We start from the raw sequence: 19302 nt of genomic DNA, 5'->3' as shown, positions 1-19302 counted from the left end.
CCACAAAGTGCTGGGATTACAGGCCTGAGCTACTGTACCTGGCCCTGTTTGGTGTTATTTCTAAGAATTGATCATCTAATAGTCTTATGGGAATTTTTAGAGAATTGAGATTTAAATTGAGGCTAAAAGTCCTGAAAAATTGTCCACGAAGGAAGTTGTTTGGGAGAAGCTGTTGATGTCAATATGACCCCAGTAAGCTGTTTTTGCAAGCCTAGATGTCAGATTTCTGTCAACCAAATAACATATGGAATGCCAGTGAATGCCTAGAATTGTGTGGTAGGCCAAGCTGTGGTTACTGCCTTCAAAGAACTTTCTTAAATATAAGTGTCTGGACTGTTATCTTAAGAAGAAAACTTCTGCCAGAGGCTACAGAGGTTTTGTGATCAACCAAGGATTTTTCATTTGAATTCAGATATTTTCGGGAAGAATTTAAAGATAGCTATAATTTGGAGCCAGATTTATGCCAGCAAAATCATTTATGCCGTTGCCTGCTTTGTGATGTTATGGTTGTACCAAGTAAGAATTGGAACACAGGTTCAGAATACTTATTTTCTGGTGTCCTATGGCAGATATTTTTAGAATGCAGAGCAGCTAAAGTGCTCGTTGTGAGTCAGGTTCTTACCCAGAAATAGATATTGACTATTGACTTTACAAAAAAAAATTAGCTGGGCTTGGTGGCGCATGCCTATTATCCCAGCTACTCGGGAGGCTGAGGCAGGAGAATCGTTTGAACGCAGAGGTGGAAGTTGCAGTGAGCCGCGACTGAGCCACTCTGCTCCAGCCTGGGCGACAGAGCGAGACTCCATCTCAAAACAAACAAACAACTTTGGATTTTTTATTTCTGAATTCTTCTGTTCTGAAAATACTGTTTTAAGCCATCATCAGTGGATTAAATGAATACTTTATATCAAAAGGATACAGCTTTTGGTATCAGAGACAGTTGAAATGATCCCTCTATGGAAGTGGAAATTTTTCACAGATGTCAACGTTGTGAGTTGGTGATTATGCTATCAGAGTTTGTCAGAGGGGTTTGGAAAGATAGGACTCTTAATTTTTATGGGAGAAAGGTTGAAAAAAATGTATTTTTTCTCTCTTCATCATAGCTCAAATTCAAAGCACTTTCATTCAAAGCATTTTCATGCAGTTAATGATTGGCTTCTTCCAAAACAAATTAACTGGTAGAACAGGAATTAGAATGAACAATTCCATAGTCTTACCCTGTGAGTTGTTTCCTCATTATTCCAAAAGAATGCTAAATGTGAAAAAAAATATACTTTGTCATAAATAGAAACTGAGCCTTAAGCCAATACACAGATGCAAGACACTTTTGTTGTGTCTGATCTATTTTGGAGGCAATTACTTATGTAAGCTAGATCTGCTTAATCTTAAATTCTAAAGCGAAATGTGATTAGTCATCTTTGGAAAAAGGATCTACTCTTCATTTTTTCTGTTTTTGTTTTTCTGAGCTTTAAGGACAGGATGTATAATTGTTTTAAATAAGTTATTGGTAAAGTAAGGAAAAGATCGATGAGGTGATTTACATTTATAGAAATTGTTTTTGTTTAATTGAGGCACTACCTCTACATCCCCCTTGGAGGCAAAGGAACACAACAAAACCAGAAAAGTTTAGGAATTTGTTATGGCCCCAAAACGATATAATAAAAGACTGTCTTAAACCAGGGAAGTCAACTTCCTATTCTTATGCACCATTTCTTTGTTCTGGAAGCGGGGGCAGTTCTAGCAACCAGTTGAGTAAATTATTTTGCTAGGTCTAGTGTTGTGATCCTTTGCTCAGTGATAAGACTTTGGGGAAGGAAGGCTTCTCTCTCTTTTCAAACTTCATTAAAATGGTGGGTCCAAATCATCACGTTACCCACTTCTAGTCAGGGATCCTTTTTTTTTTTTTTTTTGAGATGGAGTCTCACTCTGTCGCCCAGGATGGAGTGCAGTGGCACGATCTCAGCTCACTGCAACCTCCGCCTCCCAGGTTCAAGTGATTCTCCTGCCTCAGCCTCCCAAGTAGCGGGGATTACAGGTGCCTGCCACCACGCCTGGCTAACTTTTGTATTTTTAGTAGAGACAGGGTTTCACTATGTTGGCCAAGCTGGTCTCAAACTCCTGACCTGAGGTGATCCGCCTGCCTTGGCCTCCCAAAGTGCTGGGGTTACAGGTGTGAGCCACCACGCCCGGCCTAGTCAGGGATCCTTCTAATCATAAATTCTTACCTTTGTTTATGGCCTACACTAAAGTTTCAGAAGTCTTAAGTCAAAGCCTTGTATTTTATTTAATTAATTAATTTGTTAAGACAGAGTCTTACTTTGTGACCCAGGCTGCAGTGCTGTGGTGCGATCTCTGCTTACTGCAATCTCTATCTCCTGGGCTCAAGCGATCCTTCCACCTCAGCGCCCCCCGCCCAAGGAGCTGGGACTACAGGCACATGCCACCACACCTGGCTAACTTTTGTATGTTTTGTACAGACAGGGTTTCGCCATGTTGCTCAGGATGGTCTGGAATTCCTGGGCTCAAGCAGTCTGCCCACCTCAGCCTCCCAGAGTGCTGAGATTACAGGCATGAGCTACAAAGCCTTGTGTTTTAGACATTAGATTTCCCAGAACTCTTCTGAAGAACAGTAATTATGATTATGAAAATTTCAAAGATACTATGGTAAGATCCGATCGTCTTTGAAAGAATTACAGTAATGTAGCTCAGGACTTCCTTTTATACTGCTTTGTACTACCTGTTCATAGGTGACTGTCAGGTGATTTCAGTAACAAACTCAGACAAATGCATGACATTTAAACTGAGTTATTGAAGTCATTGATATTGCTTTATTAAAGTTGACTGGTTGGTAACAAACATTTACTCTTACAACATTAATGAACATGAGTTTGATGTGATGAGAGAATTATATTGACTGGAAGTGGTAGGCATGAAGCGTTTCCTAAGTAAAACTTAGAAAAGAGACCTTAGTTAACCAATACCGTCTTGGTTTGTTTGCATGTTGAAAGATGTCTGCATCTGAGCAGTTGAACTTAAATATAAAGTTGAGCTTAGATACAAAGGTTCTTTAGAGCTTTAAAAGACATGGGTGAACAAAACCCAAACTAATCCTCTGATGTTTACTTAGAAACAAAAACCTAAATGAAATTCAAAATAGATATCTGAATCTAGATTTGTGTATAAACATTAGATTGAAAGCCTAGGGTCTGGAACAGACAGAAATTCCACACATACTTTTCTGGGCTTGGAAAACTTGGTGGAGTGGGCCAGGCACGGTGTGGCTCATGCTGGTAATCCCAGCACTTTCGGAGGCTGAGGTGTGTGGATCCCTTGAGCCTAGGAGTGCGAGACCAGCCTGGGCAACATGGTGAAACCCCGTCTCTACAAAATACACAAAAATTAACCAGGTGTAGTGGCATGCACCTGTAGTCCCAACTACTAGGGAGGCTGAGGTGAGAGGGTCACTTGAGGCTGGGAGGTTGAGGCTTCAGTGAACTGAGATTGTACCACTGCACTCTAGCCTGGGCGACAGAGCGAGACCCTGTCTCAACAAATACAAGAATACTTGGTGGAGTGATTTAAATCCTGTTTTTCCATTAGGATTAGATCTTTCCACCAGAATTTCCTGAATTTATTCCTTTTTTCTAGTTTATCCTAATGTGATTGATCTAATTTAAACTGAAGTTGCCTTCCTGTAGCCAAGAATCTACATATCTGCAAACTTATTCCTGAAGTTGAGGCTTTCATAGAACACTTCTTTTGTATTTTTTTCTTATTTTTGAGATTGATTTATTTTGGGATTGGGGCAATGCAGAATTAACACTCTTCTAGAAGTATGCAATAATTATTATTACAATTATAGATTATATTTATTACATACTTACTACTAGCATTGTGCTAGGTGCTTTAAGTGTTTTGCTCCACTTAGGCTTACAGATGTTAAATAATGGCCGGGCGCGGTGGCTCACACCTGTAATCCCTGCACTTTGGGAGGCCAAGGTAGGAGGGTCACAAGGTCAAGAGATTGAGACCATCCTGGCCCAAATGGCGAAACCCTGTCTCTACTATAAAGTACAAAAATTAGCTGGGCGTGGTGGCACGCACCTGTAATCGTAAGACTAAGTAAGGCAAGAGGGTCGCTTAAACCTGGGAGGCGGAGGTTGCAGTGAGCCGTGATCACGCTATTGCACTCCAGCCTGGGTGACAGAGTGAGACTCCGTTTCAAAAAACCAACCAAACAGACAACAACAAAAAACAAAATTAGCCAGGCGTGGTGGCGCACGCCTGAAGCAGGAGAATCGCGTGAACCTGGGAGGCGGAGGTTGTGGTGAGCCGAGATTGTGCCATTGCAGTCCAGCCTGGGCAACAAGAGTGAAACTCTGTCTCAAAACAACAAAACAAAACAAACAGATGTTAAATAATTTTTCCAAGATCTTGCAGCTAGTACCTGGAAGAGCCCAAATTTGTTCCCAGATGTCTTTCCAAAATTTATGCTGCATAGCCAAACCTATAGATTGTATAGTAATGAATGCTTAGAAATACTTAGGAGTCGTCTTTGTTTTTCCGTTAATGGAGATGAACATTCTTTATTAGGGAGGTAATACATTTTCAACCATTGACATACCTATGAGATGTTTTAAAACAGTAATTCTAAAAGGATCTGCATCTGTTCTGCCCATCTCCTTTCACTTCTCCAAGCCATTTCTATAACAATATTTTCCCTTCCTTGGAAAGGTAGTCATCTGTTTTTCTGGAATCATATTAGATTTGCAATCAATTGGAGTCAAGCTGTCTTGCTTTTTATCCCATCTCCCCCCTATTCTCACTGAAGCACAGGGAATTAGAATTTGTTCAGGTCGTGTGGTGATCACTGGCTCAGGTGGAGTACCATCAGCAGGATTCTCCCGGTCTTTTGTGCTTTGTGCTTTGTTTTCAAAATCAGTTAATTTCATAACAGAAAATGAGCACTTTAAAAGGCACAGATGTGATTTGGAGATTATGGGTAATTCTTAGATTGCATCTTTGTTAATATTTACATTAGTTTATCAGTATTTCCCAAACTATAATATAGTTTGATATAGTGGTAATTATTGATGTATACCTTTTTTCTACCAACTGTAGAATGATGTTATCTAAGCAGGAAGAAATGTAGGGACTTTTTGAGGATTTTATCAGATTTTTATGCACGTTACTAACATTTGCAAACCCAGAAGATTTCAGTTTTTTGTCTGTTTTTTTAGAGATAAGTTCTCACTGTGTTGTCCAGGCTGGAGTGCAGTAGCTATTCACAGGCTCTAACATAACACATTACTGCCTCCAACTCCTGGTCTCAAGAAAGCTGTCCACCTCAGCCTCCCAAGTAGCTGAGACTGCAGGCATGTGCCACTGAGCCTGGCCTGATTCTGTTTTTAAAATATATTAAATTTTTTTCCCAATTTAGCCCTGGTCTCTTTCTTTGAGCTACGCGTCTTCCAGAATTGTGCAGTGAAGTGTGCTGTCTTAATGCAGATGAAGTCCACTTCCTGAATCCAAGCTGTACTCTTCAGAAGCACCAGTAATTTGCACTGGGTTATACAGAAAGAGTTCAGCACATTCTGGCAGCTCAGCCCTATTTGCTCTTGCTTAGGCCAGTTCAAGTAAACAACGCACTCACCACGGGTCAGTATGGAAGAGTTGTGGCATGTGCAGGTACTTGGGTCTGGGGCGTGAGAAATTATATTGAATTTCAGGACTTTTTTGCATCATGTAATCTTACATCCCTCATTTGTATTTTGTTTTCAAAATTATAGAAGTAACACAGTTGGATTGGTGGTATAAGCTGCATTGACAGAATCATTCCAGATTTACTGGTTGTAAACATTAATGGTGTCAGATGTCTGGAAATTTTTTCTTTTAGTCTAGTTTTTCCTTCCTTCCTTCCTTCCTTCCTTCCTTCCTTCCTTCCTTCCTTCCTTCCTTCCTTCCCTCCCTCCCTTCCTTCCCTCCCTCCCTTCTTCCCTTCCTCCCTCCCTCCTTCCCTTCCTTTTTTTTTTTTTGACAGAGTTTCGCTCTTGTCACCCAGGCTGGAGTGCAATGACACAATCTCGGCTCACTGCAACTTCCGCCTTCTGGGACCTTTGTTCAGCTGTTCCAAATCATGTGACAGGGCAAAGAAAGAATATAAAAGGATGCCATATCAAAGTTGATAATTCTGTTCATTATTCATACAGTGCCCTTCAGATAATTTTTTTCACCCTGCATTCTAAAACTCCCATGTAAAAGTTAGCTATACTATTCAAACCAGATCATCAGATGGTTAATGTGCTTTTCTTAGAGTAGAACTGTCAGTCTAGGACTCTAAGAGGGCAGATTGCTACCTGCTGTGTCCCAGAGGATGTAAATATATATTTCCTCCCTGCCACCACCCCTTTGAAATAGACAGTGGAAGGGGGTAAAATAGGAAAATATGAACTGGGAAAGTGTATCATTAAACTCCCCTGCTTTCCCAGTCATGAAGATGTATTCTAAATATTTTCTGAGGCGTCTATGTATATTCTAAACTGGAATGACCTTTTTTTTTCTTTTTTTACACATGGTATAAAAATTTTAAAGTGCAAAGAGTGTGTAGTAAAAATAAGCCTTTTTAGGTATCCTTTCAGAAATAATCTATACACATACAATAAAACATGTGTGTCATGTATTTTGAATTCTTATTCTTTGCCTGTATGAAGCATGGCCTCTTGGATAGCAGTAACGTTTTTGTTGTTTAAAATGGTTAGATTTTATACAGAGAATGAAAGGCCAGTGGTCGCATATATTTGCAAAGCCTTCTATAATATTTGAAGGCCTTCCACATAACTTTTCTCCTGATGCTTATAACAGCCCCATGAGGTAGGTAAAGCAGGATTTACCTCTTTTATCTACACAAAATTTGAAGCTTAAAGAATGTTATGCGATAAATGTGCAGTGGAACTGGAATCAAAACCCAAGTCTTTGGCTGTTATTCCAGAATTCTTGTTTCCATTTTGCCTGTCAAACATGATAGCTTGAGGGGATCCATTATCTTGTATCTTCTTTTATGAGATGTGAAAAATACCATGAGTAGCTAATTTTAGACTTTTTTTTTTTTGAGACAGAGCCTTGCTCTGCCACCTAGGCTGGAGTATGGTGGTCCGATCTTGGCTCACTGCAACCTCCGCCTCCCAGGTTCAAGTGATTTCTTCTGTCTCAGCCTCCCGAGTAGCTGGGATTACGGGCACGAGCCACCACGCCTGGCTAATCTTTGTATTTTTAGTAGAGACAGGGTTTCGCCATATTGGCCAGGCTGGTCTTGAACACCTGACCTTGTGATCTGCCCGCCTCAGCCTCCCAAAGTGCAGGGATTACAGATGTGAGCCACCACACCCGGCAGAAGAATTTTTATACTGTATTTTGGTAGTAGTAGTGTGGTAGTTACAACCTCACAGTTCAGAAATATGACCTTTTTGATGTATTTCGTACAAAGCAGTTTATAAACATTAGTGCCACTTTCATTACATGTGGACACCATAACTGACTTTATTCAGGCAGCTGAGCAGTGAAAACAAGGCCTTTTATCTCTTGATAGCTGTGTGCCTGCCATGGCTAGGAGCCAAAGGGATAAACCTGTCCAAGGTTCTTCCCCTCGATGCCAAAGTGGAATCTGAACAAGCATTTGATAGAGTGCCTGACTCTGTTTCCTTCCCCCATAATTTAGGTAAAAATGGTTAACACCAGCACCAAACTGTATTCTAGATTTCTAAGTCATCTCCTAGGGAGAAAAAATGAGTGGTGGGAGGAAAAAATTTTCAGATAGTAGACTGTCATGGGGATGATTTTTAGTCCCAGCAGACTTAAAAAGTCTCGTCATTGCAGGACAATCCTTATGTTTCTTAAATGTTAGGCAGTCCCAGATGGGAATTTGATGAAAAGATTGGTTGAGCTCTGTATATGAAAAGAAATATCTCTAAATGTTCCCCTGAAGGGATGGCCTATCTCCTATAGTTTATGGGCACCTTGTTTCTAATTCCTGTTAGTAAAATAAATGGGAAATATAAGGAAAGAATTTACATTTTTTTATACACAGTAGAAAAAAATTACATGTTTTTGTAATTTACATTTTATAAAATTTACAGTTTATACTTACAAAATTTACATTTAATACTTTATAAAATTTATGTATTTATTTTTATATTCATGGATTAATAAATATTATAATCCAATGTAAAAGTCATTACATTTGCCATAATGTAATGATTCAGTTTTTGTTCAGTAACTAAATTGCTATATATATATATAAAATATATATATATAAAATATATATATATTTATTTGTTTATTTTTTCACTCACAGGTCAACCATGAACTATATTCTTATTTGTTATTTTTTATTTCCTGCTTTGGGCATAGAAGATGAGAAATTATACTAATTTGAGTGTTTCCACTTGGTCAGTTTAACTAGTGTTAGAGTTTTCTTAAACAAAACTAAGATGTAATTTGGCTTCTCAAAGTAAAGTTTGGGGCAGAGCATCTTCTCTAGAGAGATGGATCTTTCTGTCAGGGAGTCAGGAGTTACTCAGTCTTTTTGGGAGATGGAGAGGGAGGTCAACCATTAGGTCCAAAGCAGTGGTTTTGAGTAATTAGCAATTGCTGTGTGTTTTCATATTTTCAGAATAGGGATATAACCTCACTGAAGATGACTTAATTAGTACTTGACAAAGCTAAAAGTCCTGTCAGTATATTTATACCTATGCGTAAGTATGCTCTCTGAGTCATTCTGCTAATTTCCACTGTAAAATACGTATACCCTTTTATTTTATTAGAATTAAAGGGCTTTGAGGAGATTTTTCATTTTAAAGGTACAAGACAAGTTTTAACGTCAACATAACCCACTCACTGTTCTATATTTATGTGAGACCTTTTAAGAACCAGGGATAAATGGGCTCTAATTTGTCTGTGAGGGTCTTGCCCCTGTCTATCTTTAAAACTTAAGGTGTTCCTATAGGAGTAACTATATAATATTTGACAACTGTTATCCCACCGTCCACTTGGGAAGCACACAAGTAATAAAAGTAAATCAAATTATGACACTGTGTTTAGCATGACATCTTAATTTGAACTATGAGAAACCATTATTGGACCAACGTTGGGATTTTTACTAAAGCCTTGTAGTTGTCCTAGCACGTATTAGGAGATGCCAAATGAATAAGCCTAGGAGTGATTGTCATGGGGTCCCTCACTTTCTCAGCCATCGGCACAGAATGTGCCTTTTCAACGCCACCCACAGCCTAGTGCTCCACCTTTCCCAGCCTACCTCTCATCTGCCTCAACCTGCACACAGCATCCTTAACCAAACCACAACCGCCTATAAGACTTAATTCAAATGTACCCTCCATGAAACTTTCTCTGACTGACTTTATTGCCATACTCATCTCATAGGATTAGTGGTGCTTTTTCCTTCTTTAAAATATCAAGTCCTCCTTTCCCCCTAAAAACTCCACATTCAGCCTTGTATGATGATTAGATATGCACTTGAGAGCCAGCTTCTGTATCTCATGTCTTTTTAAGAAAAAAAAAAAAATCTCAAAATCTCCCGTTGGACCTGTACAGTAACTCCTTTTTGAAAAGGTAGTTGAATGTTAAAGACTTAAATAAAAGCAGCTACAACTCTTTAGTGAATCAGAACATTGTTGGAAGGCATAAAGCCTGTGCTAATCACTGTCCTTTTGGAAAAACAATACTCAACCACTATCCCTGGGTACAAATAAGAAAAATAAATTCTGTTGGAGCCAGAATAAGGCACTAAGAGGAAAGCAGTTCTAAACCTGAGGATTGAGATTGCATTTAGACTTGCTCAGGAGAGTTTCCCGGGGGTAAAAGATTGGGTTTATTTTGTTAGAGACCAGCTACATTATCTTCATTGTCATTGGGGCTTTGGACAAGGTTAATAAATGAAGTGTTCATGTGATGGGAAGTTAGTGGGTTCTTAATGAATAAACTCCCAGAAGACTTGACTTAATACTGCAGCAGAGTGTCTCCAATTGAAAGGAGGCATTAGGTTATCGCGTGACTTCAAATTTTTCTAAGGCTGTAAAAGCACTGATACTGTTGGCATCTTTTGTTTGTTTTCTCCTGGGGGATTCAAAAACAAAGTTGGTTGTCACTTAATTTAGTACCAGGTATCTTAGAAAAAGGACCCTATTCCTTTATGTGATCTGATGTAGTTCAGCTTCAGTGGAAACTGTAGAATCTTCCATATTTTAGACAACATCCAACTCCCAAGCATTTCTGTTTCAGAAACTGGGACACCTTCCAAGATAGCTTTATGAATCCTTTAATTTCTCCTGCCAGACTCATTAACTCAGCCTATTCACCTTGGGGAAATCATAGTTCCAGACTTTCTGTAAAAACCTTCCTCCTAAGTGAATGTGGTAGTTGATTTGAGAACATTCAGACTCAAGCTTTTCAGTAGTTTATTCTGCAACCTGTTTGTTGTGACTTTGACTAGGAGAGATTAAGGTGAAACAGTAGTAACCATCATAATATACAAATTATCTACATTAAAAAAACTTGAAATTCAGTAAGTACATTTTTAAATTCCACATCTCAGATTTTATGGACTCATAAAGCTGGAAAGAACCACAACCAATGTTTGACCAGTATTTCTTAATTTTTTCTTGTCTCGTGGATCTTTTTGAGATTGTGATAGCTGTTGTGGATATTCTTCTCAGAAAAATACACATACACACAAATGCTTGCCTTCAATTTCAAGATATCTCAGACTCCCAAAGCCTGTTCATGTATTCCCATTCTAGTTCAAAGCCTGTTGTTAGGGGTTTAGAGAAGTTAAGTGATGTACCTAAAGTCACACAGCTTCTATTGCTAACTACTATAGAAAAGTGGCAGGGTTCTTTTTTGTTTTCTGTTTTTTGTGAGGTTTTTTGTTCTGTTTTGTTTTGTTTTTTGACCATTTCCTGATACACTCATCATGTTCTTTATTGAAGTCAAGCAGGTGTCTCCAAGTACTTGGTGCTTTTCCCTTTACTGCCTTTGTTTGCTGTATCATTTATACATCATTACCCAAGTTCCTCCTCTGTTTTAGTCACTGATGCATTGGGGTGGGGATGTGCTAAATTCTCTTCATCTTCTCATTCTTCCGTTTATAATAGTTTACTTATTGATACTAATATATGCAATGTCAGGAATCTCTTCTCTCATATTTGGTCATTAAATTAGCAGCTATTTATTATACTTTTCATAACTTTTTTTCTTACAGTTTTCCATAGTAAGAGGACAGTTTTATTTCCAATGAGTAAACACTTGATGTAAGAGATCCTTCTTTTTGAAGCCCAGACTTCTGTCTCCAGAATAAGGAGTAGCTGATAATGTGACATAGCTCAGCTTCTAATTTGATGCCTCCACAGGCTAGGAGCCAGCACTTTGCCCCTGGTTTGAAGAATGCAGGTAGAGGTAGGAATCTTAATGACGAGAAGAAGTTTTTTTCCTCTATCTTGGTCATGTTCTTCCTATCATTTGAAAAATCAGTAACCATTCCCCCAGTAGATACATACTCATAAAATATTAGTTACACCCATGTTATATGCATTATAAAAATACGTTAAAACATAAATTAAAGGATAAGCTTTTTTAAAAACAGAAGCTCTGTTATTTTCTTCCTGACCCCCAAGGGATCATGTAACTTCTTCCTTGAGGAATCACTCCACTCCTTTTTGGAGATCACTCTTCTAATTCTTTAGGCCTATCTCAAATCCCTCCTCTTGCTTGTTTGATTTCGCTATTTTAACTGTATAACTGGATTGGAAACAACTTGAGATTAGAGACCAGATAGAATGTTGTCTTTGTATCCTGCAACAATGCCTAGCACAATTTTGAGTTCATCATCATTATTCAATATATACTTGTTGGCTAATTTCTTGGGATCATCTCAGAGCATTATTTCACTAATTATTACCAAAGAGGAAGAAAAAAAATCCTCAATTTTATCTTATTTTAGTAATTCTGGGTGTTATTCCTCATGCTATTCATCTTCTAGGATTAGAGACAAGTGAGCCTGTCTGCACTTAAAGTTTTGTGGAAATAGATGTACTATATCTGATGAAGTGGTTTAATTGGGACATAATGAGAATGGTGCAGTATGAGAACCAAACCCGAATCAGCGCCCGCATCTGTTTTCGTTCCTTGAGATTTCTGTTCATTGGTTCTTTATCACATGACTGAGTGCTGAAGCATAGTGTTTTCTTTTTATTTATTTATTATTTTTATTTACTTTCTCGAGTTCATTTATTCAGACATTATTGATGCACCCACCATTCCCAGGGTAGTATAAAATACTCCTTTGTATTTTATATTTTGTACTCTCTCTTCTGTTTCTCTAAATCACCACTGTGTTCTTGGATTCTAAAAACCCTTCTAAATTTCTGAAATTAATTGTCACAATTATGCTTGACAATTCTTCATAGCGATTTGGTTCCATGAATCTCAAAGACCTAACATCATAACCTTGTTTTTATGGCATTCCTATTCTGTCATCTTTTCTTTCTGCGTAGAGAAACTAAACCTAGGAAAAAGCTGGGCATACTGGCTCATGCCTGCAGTCCCAGCACTTTGGGCAGGTGAGGCAGGAAGATCACTTGAGACCAGAAGTTGAGATCAGCCTGGGCAACATAGCGAGACCCGGTCTGTACAATAAAATTTTAAAAAATTAACCAGCTATCATGGCACATACCTTTAGTCTCAGCTACTAGGGAGGCTGAGGCAGGAGGATCAGTTAAGCCCAAGAGGTGGATGCTGTATTGAGCCATAATGGTGCCACTGCCCTTCAGCCTGGCAACAGAACAAGACTCTATCTCAAAACTAAATGAATGAATGAATGCAAAAATAAGACCCATTTATAGTCAGTTGCAAATCAAGATAGCAAAAGAGATGAAAAGCAAGCACTGGTGTCCAGATTTGCACTTTTGTGTCTCCATGGATTATGTCATTTCTTCATGAAAGGTACAGTAGTGCTCTGTGCTTTCCAATATAATTCACTAATTTTAGATCATAGCTGTTACAGGTTCTAATTTAAAGGCTTTGATATTTTTATTTTATTTGTTTAATAGATATATTAGTCATTTTTGCTTCATAACAGACACCCTCAAACTTTCATGGGCTTAACTTGAGGCTTGTTTTTCTTGCCCATGGGTTATTCAAAATGGCTTTGCTTCAGGCTACAGGTTGAGGGTTAAGTTCAGGTCTGCTCCACATGTCTCTTTTCTTTGTACTACCATGTTCTCATGGGGAATGGCAGAGGTGCAGGAATACAGGCCAAACTACCCAGGCACATTTAAATCCTCTGCTCATATTGTATCTCCTAAAACTCCATTGGCCTGAGCATGTCAGTGGCCTATATTATATTATGTTACATTAACAGTATTACTAAGCACACAGTACTGCACCTCTTAGGAAGGAATGGCATCATCCATGGAGACTCAGTTAACTGCAAATGTGGACTGCAGTGCTTGCTTTTCATCTCTTTTGCTATCTTGATTTGCTCAACGTCAGCGGAGCCGGGTGTATACTCAGTTTATAGCAGGAGGCGGTACAGACTTACAAAACAGAGGATCTGGATGTAAACTCCTATGCAAGTGAAAAATTGGGAGAAATAATCCATTCTCCTGCTGTGGGGAAGCAAGTCATTAAAACAGTAATTAATTTGCTAATATAGTCCTGTGGACTCTAAACATGACAATACATTTATTTCTATGGGGAGCTTACATCTTATTTGACATTATTTTGAAAATTCTCCAATGCTCTAAATTTCTTTCAAGAATGCACCTTTAATCCAAATTTGTTGTTTAGTAGAAATGAGTATAAGTAGGGAAGATTGTGATATTAATTGCCTTCCATCCCTTGTTTGAGAAAGAGCTAGAATTGCTAATTGATTGGGAAAACTTAAAGGATAGATTTTAAAAGGATAGTGTAGAAAACTGTCTAAGGAAAAGCATTCTTGTAAATAAACTATTAAGAGATATAAGTTAAACTTCAGATTGAGGTGGTGGGAACAGAGTTAAGCTAGGTTGACTCAGCATGGAGGCTGATTTCTGAGACTGAGAAAGGCACCTTAAAAAGGCATTAAAGTATCTGCTATTAGGCAAGTAGGGAGAAAGTTCAAAAGTACTGTGTTATATAATAGAATCTTATGATTACCTAGCAACCTAATTAAAGTCAATTTTAATATATGTTGTAAATATAAAAATGAGTTTGTATGTTGCTAATGCCTACTGAATTCTGCAGTGGAATTAATAATTCCATAGGGAAACCTTTTTCTTCTTGAAATAATGCTAGGTGTGGCTACTTGATGTGTTCTATTTTCTTTATTGCTTTTTCTTTATCCTTGAATAGAAAACATCTGTTTATTTTAAAACTAGCATGTTTTGCTACCTAAATTGATAATATTTAAGTTATAGGCACACAGAATTCACTTTATATAAACAGATTAGAATACTATGGAAACTCAAAATAAATTATGCTTTTTTTTTGAGATGGAATCTTGCTCTGTTGCCCAGGCTGGAGTGCAGTGACACAATCTCAGATCACTGCAATCTCTGTTTCCTGGGTTCAAGCAATTCTTCCACTTCAGCTTCCTGAGTAGGTGGGACTATAGGCGCGTGCCACCACGCCTGGCTAATTTTTGTATTTTTACTGGAGACGGGGTTTCATCATGTTGGCCAGGCTAGTCTTGAACCCCTGACCTCAAGTGATCTGCCTGCCTCGGCCTCCCAAAGTGCTGGGATTACAGGTGTGAGCCACTGCACTCGCCCAGGAAATGGTGCCGCCTTATGGTGTGTTTTATTGCAGTTGTGTCTCCTTTGAAGGCACGAACAAGGAAACTAAAGGAGATATGTATTGCAAAGCTATGTAATATTATGTGAAACCTAGTCCACACTTTTTTTCTGTCATGGAATTGAAAGTTTTGTTTTGTTTTGTTTTTTGTTTTTTGAGACGGAGTCTCACTCTGTGGCACAGGCCAGAGTGCAGTGGTGCGATCTCGGTTCACTGCAAGCTCCGCCTCCCGGGTTCATGCGATTCTCCTGCCTCTGCCTCCAGAGTAGCTGGGACTACAGGCGCCTGCCACCACGCCCGGCTAATTTTTTTGTATTTGTAGTAGAGACAGGGTTTCACTGTGTTAGCCAGGATGGTCTCGATCTCCTGACCTTGTGATCCGCCCACCTCGGCCTCCCAAAGTGCTGGGATTACAGGTGTGAGTCACCATGACCCGCCTGAAATTTCATTTTATCTCTGGTATGTGTATCTGGCTTTACAAAGCAAATGTATCCATAGGAATATATTTCCAAATGTTTTTTTAAAAAAACTTTTTGTTATGAATTATAGACTCACAGGAAGTTTCAAAAACAGTACCTAGAGATCTTATGTACCCATCACATAGCTTCCCCCAATGGCAACATTAGGCCAATTTAAAAATCATTGATGGGGGCTGGGAACGGTAACTCACATCTGTAATCCCAGCTGTTTGGGAAGCTCAGGTGGGTGGATCACTTGAGCCAAGAGTTCTACACCAGCCTGGGCAACATAGTGAAACCCCATCTCTATAAATAATACCAAAAAAATTAGCTGGGCTTGGTGACATTGCACCTGTAGTCCCAGCTACTCGGGAGGCTGAGGCCAGAGGATCACCTGAGCCTGGGAGGTTGAGGCTGCCATGGGCCATGATTGCGCCACTGCATGGCAGCCTGGGTGACAGAGTGAGACCCTGTCTCAAAAAAATAAAAAATAAATAAATAAAAATTGAGCGACTTTCTCTGCACTCTATAATAAATGAATTATAAAGTGTCCTGTAGGAGTCCTTATGTCATTGTTGCTTTATTTATTGCTTTAGCATATTCTTCTCCATTCTCCCCATCTTCACATTGTACCGTCAGGAAGGGGTTAAGTCTCATGTACCTTTCTGGTACATTTCTCCCCAACAGCCTAAAAGATATGCAAGCTCCATTTTACTCCTTATGTTGAAGAAGCATATTTGGTTGAATATTCAGATTTCTTGTTTTGAGTTTATTTTGGTGGTGTTTGAAAACTTGAAAGGTTCTATATATATATATATATATTTTTTTTTTTTACATCATCTCTTCTTTTTTTTCTCTTCTAGCCTGAAAATGAAATTTCTTCAGACTGCAATCATGTAAGTATGGATTTTCTGTGATGCACCATATGTGCTTTATAGATATGATGACAGATTTCGGGATGCTCTTCCTGTTGTTCTGGGAAGTGCTATGTTTTCTTACAGTCTTAATCTTAAAAGGATGACAAACTTTAAGGACCCTGGTAAAATCAACAAATAACCCTTCATTGTAGAAGCCTGCAGGTTCTCCCAAATAATATTTATGTACTTAAATTTTTCTTCAGTTACAGCTACCATGTGAAAATAATTCTCTGCTTATCAAGTTTACAACTTTAGAATTTCCTGTTTTAAAATTCTCTCATTTACTTATCACACAGTCATCTTCTTTTTGCCAAACGCTATAGTAGCACATTAAAAGGAGACTGATGTGAAATCAACTCTGTGCAAAAAGTATTGGGTGCTTTGGTAGAAGTCTATACAGAAGACATTGGAGACACAAAAATGAATTTTGTCCAGGTGAGTTGATGTCAGGAAAGGCTTAATAATGGAGATGAGGCCGGGCATGGTGGTTCACGCCTGTAATCCCACCTGTTTGGGAGGCTGAGGCAGGTAGATCACTTGAGACCAGGAGTTTGAGACCAGCCCAACCAACATGGAGAATCCCGTCTCCACTAAAAAAAAACAAAAAACAAAAATTAGCTGGGCATGGCGGTGCATGCCTGTAATCCCAGCTACTCTGGAGGCTGAGGCAGGAGAATCGCTTGAACCCAGGAGGCGGAGGTTTCATTGAGCCGAGATGGTGCCACTGCACTCCAGCCTGGGCGACAGAGCAAGACTTTGTCTTAAATAAATCAATAAATAAAAGAGGTGACACCTGATCTGGGTCTTAGAAGAGGCATCTATATGTGGCAAAAGTCACTCTATCACATTATAGAAGGTAGATGGGACCGGAGGCTGTATAAGCAGAGACAGATTGGCTATTTAGGTTAACTACTTACTCTTATGAAAACCTAGGTAAGTCAAGTACAAAATAAAACTAGAAGAGTACTAGAAGATTAGAGGGAAGGCTTTTCTAAATATGACACAACCCCAAAAGATGTTTTAAAAATATATATCTGCATCTATATCTGATTATATTAAAAGCTTTCTCCCCAAAAAATGTTTTGTAAAAAAGTATTCACAATGCAGATGAAAAGGACTATATTTGTTAATAGAAAATGCTATTAATAAACATAACAGACATGAATAGAATGTTCACAGGAAAAGAAAAAGGTGTCCAATAAACAGTAAAAAGTTTATTCTCCCTCAGAATCAAAAACATAAAAATTCAGCAAAAAATGAGTGCACTGTTGTCATCCATTTGATTAGCAAATATCAAAAATTTGATAAATGGGTACGCACCTGTACTCCCAACTACTCGGGAGGCTGAGGCTGGAGGACCCCTTGAGCCAGGAGTTCGAGGTAGCAGTGACCTATGATCACAAAACTGCACTGCAGCCTGGGTAACAAAGTAAGACCCCCATCTCTTAAAAAGAAAAAAAAAAGGATAAATACACAGTATTGATAAGGATGTGTGTATTTAAGCATTCTCTAGCCCATAGATCAAAAAACTACAACACTTAGGCCAAATCCAGTCTACTACCTGTTTTTATACATAAAATTTTATTGAAACAGCCACACCATTTATTTATGTATTGCCAGTGGCTGCTTTTCACACTAGGATGGCAAAGTTGAGTAACTGCAACAGTGACTACAGTTCCCTCAGAACTGTTACTTTCTGGCCCTCTGCAGAAGGAGTTTGCTGAACCCTGTTTAAGCCTATGTATGGGAATAAAAACAAGCTATAAAACAGTCAACCTAAAATGCATATGTTTTGACCCAGCATTTCTACTTCTATGAATTTATGGATAGTTATACTTAAAAGAATGGATAGAGATGTGTCTATAAAAGGATATTTGTTGTGGCATTATTTATAAAGCAAAGGATTAGGGGAAAACCTCAAAATCCATCAATAGACTGAATCTGACAGAAGAGAAACCCAGAAAAAAGTTGATGTGTGCCTTGGAACTCTCAAAGAGCCAGCCGGGCGCAGTGGTCCACACCTGTAATCCCAGAATTTTGGAAGGCTGGGTGGATCACCTGAGGTCGGGAGTTTGAGACCAGCCTGGCCAATATAGTGAAACTCCTCTACTAAAAATAAAAAAATTAGCCAGGCGTCGTGGCACACCCCTGTAATCCTGGCTACTCGGGAGTCTGAAACAGGAAAATCACTTGAACCGGGGAGATAGAAGTTGCAGTGAGATCATGCCACTGCCCTCCAGTCTGGGTTACAGAGTGAGACTCCGTCTCAAAAAAAAAAAAAAAAAAACTCTCAAAGAGCCAAGGAATAGGAAGGATACGATACTGCTGAAAATGGGGGACAAATAGTATCCAAAAAACAGGAGATTTGGTGGAAGGTCTATGTAAGAAGCAGTCAGGACTCTTTAGAGAACAATTATATAACCCAGAAATTCTATAATATAGCATTCATAATGTCCCGCATGCTATCAGAAATGGCTGGATATGAGAAGAAGCAGGAAGATATCAAGAGATAAAGTAGCCAACAGAAAGAGATCCAGAGAAGAGGTAATTCATATATTGGAATTATTAATAGCAGACAAGGACTTCAAATAACTAATAAAATAGAGGAAAATAAAATATTTTCTTATAAATAAAACAGAGGAAAATAAAATATTTTCCTATAAATAAAATAGAGGAAAATTAAAATGGATGAAAATATGAAGTATTTCAACAGAGAATTAGTCTTTATTAAGAAAATCAATTAGACATTTTTGGACTAAATATAATTTCAGAAATTAAGAACTTATGGGTAGTTTTAAAAGACAGCTTTAGTGGACATAACAGATTCATGGCCAGGTGCGGTGGTTCACGCCTGTAATCCCAGCACCTTGGGAGATCGAGACAGGCGGATTACTTGAGGTCAGGAGTTCGAGACCAGCCTGTTCAAAACGGTAAAAAAACCCATATCTACTAAAAATTACAAAATCAGCTGGGTGTGGTGGCAGGTGCCTGTAATCCCAGCTACTCAAGAGACTGAGGCGGGAGAATTGCTTGAATCTGGGAGGTGGAGGTTGCAGTGAACCAATATCGTACCACTGCACTCCAGC

General features: G+C 38.7%; 1 protein-coding gene across 1 annotated transcript in view; it reads left to right on the top strand.

Annotated features, from left to right (window-relative positions):
* Positions 1–19302, top strand: part of GLG1 (golgi glycoprotein 1) — a 152868-nt gene that overhangs the window by 57608 nt on the left and 75958 nt on the right. The window contains exon 2 of the mRNA XM_031002968.3: positions 16163–16195. Within this exon, the coding sequence (XP_030858828.1) occupies positions 16163–16195 (33 nt within the window). The remainder of the gene's footprint in view (positions 1–16162; positions 16196–19302) is intronic.

This window comes from Gorilla gorilla, chromosome 18 (genome assembly GCF_029281585.2).
Source record: "Gorilla gorilla gorilla isolate KB3781 chromosome 18, NHGRI_mGorGor1-v2.1_pri, whole genome shotgun sequence".
In the NCBI taxonomy this organism is placed as follows: domain Eukaryota; kingdom Metazoa; phylum Chordata; class Mammalia; order Primates; family Hominidae; genus Gorilla; species Gorilla gorilla.
This window is presented reverse-complemented; position numbering and strand designations above follow the sequence as displayed.